This window comes from Pteropus medius, unplaced genomic scaffold, assembly GCF_902729225.1.
Source record: "Pteropus medius unplaced genomic scaffold, Ma_sr-lr_union100, whole genome shotgun sequence".
NCBI lineage: Eukaryota > Metazoa > Chordata > Mammalia > Chiroptera > Pteropodidae > Pteropus > Pteropus medius.
In genome coordinates, this window is record NW_024349804.1 from 11,810,920 (window position 1) to 11,820,689 (window position 9,770).

The following is a 9,770-nucleotide window of genomic DNA, read 5'->3' on the forward strand; positions in this document are numbered from 1 at the left end:
TCGCCTCTGTGGACAGGGGCCAGGGAGAGACAGGGAGAGAGAGACAGGGAGAGAGAGACAGAAAGAGACAGACAGAGCGCACGCTGGGCCGGCCCGCTCGAACCCCTCTCTCCAAGTAGAGGAGAAATTTGAATGACGGAGTCATGCCAGCTACCAGATCACACCCAGTTTTAACCAGTTTTAACCAGAAGTTTCCGCAATGATCACAAAGCAAGACTCACCTACCCAAACCGGGAATGCCACAAATAAACGAGGACCTACCGACTTGTGGCTCTTGGCTGTGATGGTCTTCACCTTGTCCGGGTCCCAGATGACCACGTCAGCGTCTGAGCCCACGGCGATCCGCCCTTTCCTGGGGTACAGGTTAAAGATCTTGGCCGCATTGGTGCTGGTGACAGTGACAAACTGGTTCTCATCCATTTTGCCGGTAGCCTAAAGGCAAGACCCCGTGATGAGGGCGGCATCCTGCAGTCGGGCCGGGAGAAGGGGGGAGGGGCACAGACCTAACCTGGCTGCCGGAGTCCTCACGAGGAGTCTGGAATTTTCTCCTCTCCCCCCGCTGAAAACAGGCCACGCTGAGAGAGCACCAGGGGCCTCGCCTCATCAGAGCGGAAAATGAATAAACCACCAGAGGCTGACATCTGCCCAGCGGCTACTAGGGTGTCACGTCTGTGTCACAGCACCCAAGTTTAATAGAAGGTAAAAACCTTTGATTTTAAGTCAGTGAAAGTCATCTTTACGGGAACTAAAATGTGGTTGAAAACAAAATGTGCCATCCTTCAAGAGTAAGGGACAGCTGTCACATCTGCAAATGCAGGGGGCTCCACGGGGCTTGTGCCACTCTCTTAAGTCACCGGTTTCCTGGTGTGCCCTCCTGGTGTGCCCTCCTCCTGCCCTGAAGTAAGAGGGGAAGGAGAGGGCAGAGCTAGCGGTGCATGATGCACTGGCTTCTGATGGACCAGGCGGGCTGCTTCTGGAACGTTCCTGAGGGGAGAGACGGGGTGCCACCTTACCACCGCCTTGTCCCAGACAACGGTCATCCGCTCCTCTATCCCGTTGATGCCCTCGGGGATCAGAGTGAAGTTATCTTTGCCCACCGCCTTCTGGGCAGTGCTGTAGGGACAGTGGCCGCTGCCTGTGACCTGCAGGTCTCCACTGGCAAGGACAAAAAACAAGGTGTGGGGTTCAGACCTGAGTTCAGGTTGAAGGGCAAATCCCCGCTTCAGACACCCAACACAGGCTTGAACCTCAAACCCCAGAGGGATTCAAGGGAGAGGAGTTTGGGGGCACATCATGAGCATTAGTGAGTGACATAGGAAGGCCCCTTGGCCTTGGGGGTCTTGTTGGAAACTGGAGGAGCCCTAGGCGTGGGGAGAAGGTTCTGTGTTAATGCGGCTGGTCTAAGGAAGGCTCCGCCTGGGGTGGGAGGGGGGCTCCTCTTCCCCATCTGGGAGAGAGGGATATGACCACAAGAGGCGCCAGGCTGTCCTGCCCCTACAATGCCGATTCTAGGGGAGCCGTGTCCGGAGAGCCCAGAGTACCCCCAGATACTGTGGGCAGTGAGCTTCCCACACTGCAGAAGGAGATGGGGGAGCAGAGGTGCAGAGGTGCAGAGGCCAACGGGGTGACGGCTTCTTCGGGAGGGGTGGGTGACTGCTCCCCCGGATCTCACCAGATCCCTGACATCAGCCCCGCTTTGATGCAACGTGGCTTTGCGAATGCCACTGGCCTGCTTTGAAATCCTGGTTCCGGCCCCCTGGCTGGGTAAGCTGCCCCTTTTTTCCTTCGCGTGTAAAATGGGGGGAATGGAACCTTCCCGAAGGCATCGTTGTGAAGGCAGAGTGAGCTGACCGGGGGCCTCGCCGAGCACTCGGCACGGCCTGATTCGCGGGCTCCCTCCACCCCGACCACTGCTCTGTAAGACTCAGTGCCCGGCGAGTTCTACGTTACGTGCATTTTTCTCTTAATACTTAAAGAAAAAGTGAGCGCAGCCAACACATGAGTAACGGAGCGGATGAGCGTGTAAATGAGTCAAGTTCACAGCGCCAGCACGTGCTCGCGTGTCTCAGAGTCGGGCACGTCCACACCAGGAGGACACTCACGGCCCTGGCCTCGTGTCCCCGCAGGCTCACCAGGGCGAGGCCACGGGCGCGGGGCGGCCACTGCGTACGCGCTGTGCTTGCCCGACAAAGCGCCACCCGCGGGTTGCAGCGGTGACAGAAGTTCACCGCGTTTGCTTTTTCGTCCCTCAGGCTTTCGAGAAAACACCCTCTGCTCTTCCTTCCGGGAGCCCTGAACTGGACGCCTGACTCAGCGGGCTGAGCGGAGCGTTATTCTGTGAGATTCAGTGTAGGCAGAGGCCACCCTCCGATTCGGAGCCCAGGGCCTAACGGCCACCATCTAGATGCACGGACGTGTGTGCACACGTGACAGCCCCTCGCCCCCGTGCACCCGACACGATCTTAGGCCACGGGGAAGGATCTATGAACAGAAAAGGCAAAATGCTCCCCAGCCGACACCAGTGAGGGGTGGGGGAGTCCAGGCCCGTGTGAGCCGCGGGCCTGAGGGAGGAGAACGGGGCGGGGGGCTGCGGGGGAGGGCGGGCTGCCACTGTAGGAAGAGGGACCAAACCCCTCATCGAGGAGGAATCTTCCATCAAAGGCGTGAACCTCACGATGTCCGAGCAGGGAAGGCTGGGCAGGGCCACGGGGAGTGCGAAGGCCCCGTCCGCCACTGTGCCCGGGGGAGGGCGGGGTGCAGCATGGCACAGGCGGGGCTGGCCGGGGAGGGAGGGCCGGATCAGCTTCGGCCTGCGAGACGTGTTGGGGACTTGTGTTTCACTTCCGGAGGAAAGAACACCTCAGGTCTGTGGGAAGAGGGGGCGCTTGTTCCGACTCAGGCTGTAAAATGTCGGGGCGCCCGCTGGGAGCAGACTGTCACAGGGTGGGGGTGTGGAGGGGGCAGAAGGGGAATACGAAGCCCTGTGGGGAGGGAGAGATGATGACGGCTTGAGCCAGGATGGCCATAGCCACGGAGGTGCGAAGTGGCCAGTCCCCAGGGGCCCTGGGCCCTCTGCCCAGCAGCCCCCTCCCCAGCTCTCACCAGGCCAGGAGAGAAGTCAGGTAGTCAGGCGTGGTGGGGTCCGGGCTCAGGGGAGGGGAGGTCACGAACGCCGCGGCCTTGGCCCAGTTCTTGCTCCAGTAGTGGGTGCCGTCGGTCCCCAGGCTGGCAGCGATGGGCTCGCCGAAAACGAGGGGGCCTTGGGGGACAAACACAACACGCGTGGGATGAGTGAATGGTCTCTCGTGGGACATGCTGGCACACAAAAGCAGGGGACCTCAGAGGTCAGAGAACGAGGCTGGCCAAAGGCAATCCATCATCCATCCTTCACCACGCATGCCCCGGAGACCCCGGCCCCCCCCCCGCACCCAGCACCTGGCTGAGCCTCTCAACAGGCCTTCGGGTTTTAGTGCTGTTCGTATTTGCATAGGACTATGGTTCCTTTAATAGGTTGACCGATGCAAAGGTGTGATTTGCTTTCAATTTGGGTTCTGCCAGAAGCAGAGCTTCAGGTAAGGAATTGAGTTAAGGGTTATGTTTGAGAGGTGGTTGCAGGACATCAGCCAAGGACTTAGATGAAGATTCCACAGCAGGAAGTGCATGGCCGACCTGGAGCTGAGAAGGGCGTCAACCGACACCTACAGAGCCCTGGGACCTGCCAAGCACCCTGCCTGGTGAGTGCCTCACGTCCACGAGCCAGCGGGTCCGTTCAGAGACAAGGCCACAAGCTCACGGAGGTTAAGGAGCGCATCAAGCTTAGAGCTGGCGGCTGACTTCCTGGACCACACGCCCGGTGTCCAGCACAGGGCTATGCCCAGACCCTCTGGCTCTGGCAAACCACCTTCCACCTTCCAGCTTCGGATGAGGCTCAGACACGACGACCCAAGGTCGCACAGGGCACACGGCACGTGGGAATCAAAAGTAAAACCGACGGCCTGTCTTGTGTTCAGCCCACAACCCACCCTCCCTTTTCAAAATGTGCAGCAGACCCGGGGGGCTCGGGCTCCTGGCAGTGCGTCCCTGCCCTGGGCCGTGCAGCCCCATCCGTGAACTTGGACCTGCTGGCGGCCCCCGTCCCTCAGGCCCCGGGCGCTGGGCCGCGTACCCTTCTTCCTGGCCAGAGCGATGATGTCCGCGGCACTCTTGCTCATCACCTTGGTGATGTACACAGGGCAGTTGATCCGGCCTGCGATGGTGATGGCCCGGAACACGGCCTCGGCCTCCAGCTGGGGACATGGCACATCCACAGGTCACACGAGGGAGGGCTGGGGGAGGGGAGCCGCCGCCCACCCCAGTTCCCAGGACTCTCCCAGAATCGAGGCCCTTTGACTTTCCTCAGGGGTGACCAGAGGGAAAGCTACTGCATTAAAGGAGGAACATACAGTAGGTTTTAAAAAGAAAGAAAACACTGTCAAAATCGTATTTGGTCAGGGGCTGGGAGGCAGAATGATGTTCTTATGCGGCTCGGAAGTGTTTCCTGCGTGTTCCGTTAGATGGGACTAGACGAGGCAGAAAAGGGCATCAAAAGGCCCGTAAAACGGTCCGTGTTTGTAAAGTGCGTGGCATAAGTGATGCACGTGTCCGCCACGCACTCCTTCATTCACTCATTCACCAGGTGAAACTGCCTGCCGTCGGGCTCGATCTCTACCCCCATCTAGACCGGCGCCTCCCAAACAAAAGGACCAGCCATGACTTGTACTGTTTTGTTTTTGATTTATAGTCTGGTGATGCCCAAACACAGCCCTGCCGCCTATGGCTGCCGCATAGCCCTGGTGACAATGCACACGTGATACAAATGTTTGTGGACACCGTCTGCGGTCTGTCTTGAGCTCAGCAGGGACCGGGGGCCACCAGTTGGTGGGCCTCGGAGCTCAGGTGCGAGCACTGGGCTACATCAGGAGCCCCTCGGGGGAGGGGGCTGTCTGCTCACGTGGCATGTCCCCGGTGTCCGGCACGGGGCCAGGCCCAGAGCAGAGGTCAGGAAGACTGCTCATGTCTGATGAAGAGATCAGCAAACATCCTCCACTCACGGCTCCCAGGGGCCCATCCCGTTTCAGGCCCAATCTGTGTGTCTTTTGCACACACACACACACACACACACACACACACTCTGCCACTCCCGGGGGAATCCGTCATTGTCAGGTCTCAGGGACACCGCGGGCGGTGTGCGGGGGCAGCGTTTCGTAGGTACTAGGCCTGGGACACATGGTTCCACTTTCCCATCATCAAACACATGAAGCCCTCGGTAAGGATCCTCGTCCCGTTTGGACACTCAAGTGTCCATGGGGCCTTGGTGTGACGTTCGTGGGCCCCGCAGGCAGAGTCTCTGCCTGGCTCCTCTGCGTGACCAGCAGCGCCCAAGGCTCCCGGGTCAGAGGGCAGAGCCCGGGGCGGGGGGAGGCGGGGTTCCGGCGGGAACAGCTTCGGCAATCCCAGCGACACGGAGTCGCGGCACGTGCAGCCCCTTTACCTCCTCCGGTCTGCTCAGGGCGTGGCCTTCGGGGCCCGTGATGCCCATCTCTAAGATCCGCTTCTGTTCCTACGAGAACGACGAGTCAGCGGTTACCGGTCGTCAGAGCCGAGAGGCTGACGCTCCGACCCCCGTTAGACAGACTGGCAGCCGGGCCCAGAGGGCGAGTGGTTTGCTGGGCTCTAACCGGGCTGGGGGCATCCGGTGCTCCCTGCTCCCTCCACTGCTCCCGCCCACCCTCGGTATCTACACCCGCTCACTACACAGTCCCCCGGGGCCGGCGAGAGGAAGCAGGGGGATGAGAACTGACCCCAAAGACCACCCCGCCCTCCCAGGCTCCGACTGTGCCGCAGGGCTCTCCCCTAGGCCAAGCTGCTCAAGCCTCCATCCTCTCTTCTTTCCACTGGGGACCACGGTGCCTGCACCCAGAGTTACCACAGCACATCAGTGAGGCAGCACGCGTAAAACGCCCGACACCCCGCACGACACCCCGCGTGTAGCCGGAGCTCGGCACCCGCCAGCCGGCTCTCGCCCCCACTAGCTTCCTCTTCCCGGTTCCCGTCTCTCCAGCAGGAAGCCTCTACCCCAAGTTGATCACATAACCTTGAAATGGTTCCCTGAGCTAATGGCCCAGATTCAAATCCATTTGCTCCAAGGTTTTCTCGTCCTAGGAATACTTTAATTTCTCAAAAAGAAATTTATTTTTACTTTGCCCAGATGTCAGCTGTGCTGCTGCTAATTTTAACTTCTGCAGTTTCTGTACCATCATTGTTACCGTGAGCCCCGGGCTGTTACAGCAATGAAAAAAAAAAATCACAATTTCCGTCGCATCTACGGTTATTAAGCTTGAGCTGATGATAGAAACAAACTGGAAACGATTTCAGCCTAACGGCTGGGGTGTGGATCTAAGTGAATGATGGAATTATCTCCGCTCTTGAAGATGGATGTTCACAAAGCATTTTTGCAAACTGTTTACAAAAGACTTTACGGTATGGAGAGATCTTCATGCGAGGTTGTTTAAATGTCAGTTACTATTTCTGCTGGAAGGAAGGAAGGGGAAGAAGGGAGGAGGGAGGAAGGAGAAAGCGACGTAATGGGGGGGAACGCAGAGCAGGAAGACCCTCGCCGCGGGCTGAGCACGTGCATTGCTGTCACCCCTTCCGAAACCCACCGAGGTCACAGAGGAGGCACACGAGGGTGCGGTGAGGACAAGACACAGTTTTAGAGGCTGGAAAGCAATATGCGAAGATAGATTTACTGGAGCTGAGAACCGTGGGGACAGCTCAGGAGCCCTGATGTGCAGCCTGAGGACGGGGCTCCAAAGCGGACTGCGCCCACAGCGGGGGGTGCCACTGCCGCACCGGGGAAACTGCTTGGCGGGAACGACGAAGGCTGAATCACACATGCCCGTGACCCAGCCACCCGCCCCAGGGACACACTAAGCGAAAGGGAACACAGGTTTAACGAGACTGAACCGGAACGTTCCCGACAGTGTTACACACGACGGCCCCAAATTCGAAACTATCTAAATACGCATCACCTGCAGAATAAGTTGTGACACATTCACGCAGCAGAATCCTATGCTGGGACGGAAAAGAAAAGGCAATTGCCTCGTGTAACGATAGGGATGAATCCCACAAACCTACCGCTGAGCCCAAGCAGCCAGACACAAGAGCCCACACGGCACGGTTCCATTTTCACAAAGTGCAAAACCAGGCACAGCTGAGAGGTGTGTGGTAGGTGACATCTAAGAGGCCACCAGGGAGCTGCCCCTGGCTCCCAGGCCCCCGTGCGGAGCCCTCTCCTTGTGGGTTATATGAAGCACTCAGCCCTCCAAGGTCACGGGGCAGTTACGTCACCGCCACTGCACAGACGCGCAAACTGGGGCTCATGGGGGATGTGGCGGAAGGTCATGCACCTCACTGTCCACGCCTGCACCCCCCGCCCCCCACCGCGCCTTTCACAGCAAGGAGAAGCTGAGCACAGTGGAAGGGGCGGGAACGCACACCACTCACCTGCGCTATCAAGTCTCCGTTTTCCGCGTGGACCAAGATCACAGCTCCCAGGCCCTTAAGGAAGGTGAAGGCTTCGTAGAGCTGAGGAGGGAAAAAGGAAGCTTGGGGAGAGGCCAACGACCGTGGCGGAGCGTCTGCGAAGACCCCCGCCCTCACGCACGCTGCCGGCCACCTGCCGGCCCCCGCGGCCGTGGCATGGCTGCTCCGCCCCCGTCGATGGACTGTCCTGCTCAACGACAAGTAGGCTTTGGAAGAGACCGTCCCTGGACCCTGACCCCCTCCAGATCCAGAAGCAGGGGCCGGGCTGGGACAGACCTGGTCAAGGTCACGCCAGGGCAGGAGGCGCCCTCGGCCCCACGGCTACACTGTGCCTTTTGCTCTCTTTCTGGATTTGCTCCATGGCAGAGCCTGTTGACAGTGACACCGGGTGTGAGCAACCGATGACAGTTTTACTGAAATCGTGCAATGGAACCCGCCAAGCCTGTGCCAGAGCCAGCCACCCGCCTCAGGAGACGGCACGTCTTCACGACACTCTGAACCCATGTCGTCTGAGACACCACAGTGGGGTGGCAGGAAAAGGTCCTCCAGTGACTCTAACGCTTGGATACTGCACACCCCGCCCAGCATCACCTTATCCAGCCAACACAGGCCCAGCCCACTGCCCACGGCCCTCCTGCCCCCCACAAAGGGGCTGCGGCCAGATGTTTGCACCCTGCGTGGACCAAAGCCACCGTGTGCCCTCCCCAGCGGCTCTCAAATCTTAACTCTGTTCCCCGTGTGTGTGAGACCACACTGCCCTCCACTGGGTATGTCCTCTCAGAGCAGACAGCAGGGGCGAGGCGCTGGGGCGCGTCATCCACAGTCCGCCCAACCCCGCCTGGGCCCAGGGCTGCGTTGGGGCGGACGCCGGAATGAGACAGGGACCCTCCATCACCTGGGTGCCACGTGCTACTTTTTCCACGGAAGTGAACTGATTTCTGGCTTTTTAAATGCCCTCTGGTGGCGGTACCGAAGGGTTTCAGGGCATCTGGGGGTAAGAGTTTCTGTAACTCCGAGTGTTTGTTTCGAAAGGCGGCAGATGTGCTTCTCCCACTGCACAGCGAACGCCCTGGTACTGACGGGGGGTGGCCTGTTGACACCCGCACGGTGCCTGCGGCGTGCCAGGCACTGTCCCAGAGCTTTACTCTACTCAGCCATTTAACCCCTGACAGCCTCCACGAGGCAGACGCCGTTATGAGTCTGGGGCACAGAGAGGTTGGGAAAGTGGCCCCAGGCTGCACAGCAAGGCCGCGGCCGGCCGGTGGCAAGCATCTGGCTCTAGCATCTGCACCTTCGCCACCACTGCCCTGCCTTTGTGACAAGCAGAGGGCAGGGCTACGATAGCAAACAGAACCTGGAGTCCCAGTGGTGCCAAGGCCAGGCGCCTGGTGAGCGGTGACCCAGCCCCGGCCATGGAGAGCATCGTCTTCCTATACTCGCTCTGCCCACGGGCAGCTGTTGGACGTCGGCAGGGCCAGAGGTGACCACGTCATACAGATGAGAACGCTGAGAGGGGAGGTGACATCCCCTCCCTCCCTGCCAGGGTCAGACCTCTGACCTGGCTTGACCTCCAGAACCAGCTTGGGAAGTTCCGGGAGGTACAGACCCGAGCCCTGCCCCACCCCCCACCCCCGCGAGTCTGCGATGGGGTCAAAGCGTCTGTCCTTTTAATGAGCTCTCAGGGTGATGCAAGGGTTTGGGGACCACCTGCGAGGCATCGCCTGCTCCGCCCCCTCCAGGAGCCAGACAGGAATGCAGGCCCAGAGGGGGACACTGACACAGGTCACACGGCGACCTAGCACCTGACCCCAGAGCCTTCCCCTGCCAGCTCCGGCCCCTCCCCTGCCCGGGGCTGGCTCGCCTGTCAAAGCCGCCCGCTCCTGCCCAGGGCGGACAGGAAGTGTGCGAGAGGACCTACCTGGCTATCGGACATTTGGTAGAGATCCTTATAGGCCATGTAGACTTGGAAGGAATTGACGCCTGTTTCAAGACATAAGGAGAACAGAAAAACACATTTAAGAAAAAGGGCATGTCCTCCCTACAAACTGACGATCGCAGCACAGAGTAGAAACCACTGAGATCAGGCAGGGGGCACCCAGCACCTCCTGCGCCTGCGGGTGTGGGCGAGGGCCAGAGGAGGCCTCCTGGGAAGGTCACGCCTAAGCTGAATGTGAAGGAGTGGGGAC

At 59.7% G+C, this 9,770-nt stretch overlaps 1 protein-coding gene across 4 annotated transcripts in view; it reads right to left on the reverse strand.

The window, feature by feature from the left end:
* Window positions 1-9,770, reverse strand: part of CRMP1 (collapsin response mediator protein 1) — a 48,974-nt gene that overhangs the window by 6,316 nt on the left and 32,888 nt on the right. For 3 of the 4 annotated variants that reach the window (XM_039838215.1, XM_039838218.1, XM_039838217.1), the window contains 5 exons: window positions 5,531-5,599; window positions 4,166-4,286; window positions 3,103-3,259; window positions 1,014-1,155; window positions 262-432 (listed from right to left, as the gene is read on the reverse strand). In XM_039838215.1, the coding sequence (XP_039694149.1) occupies window positions 262-432; window positions 1,014-1,155; window positions 3,103-3,259; window positions 4,166-4,286; window positions 5,531-5,599 (660 nt within the window). Of the gene's footprint in view, window positions 1-261; window positions 433-1,013; window positions 1,156-3,102; window positions 3,260-4,165; window positions 4,287-5,530; window positions 5,600-7,545; window positions 7,627-9,770 lie in introns of all 4 variants that reach the window. The other variant, XM_039838216.1, reaches the window with a different exon arrangement.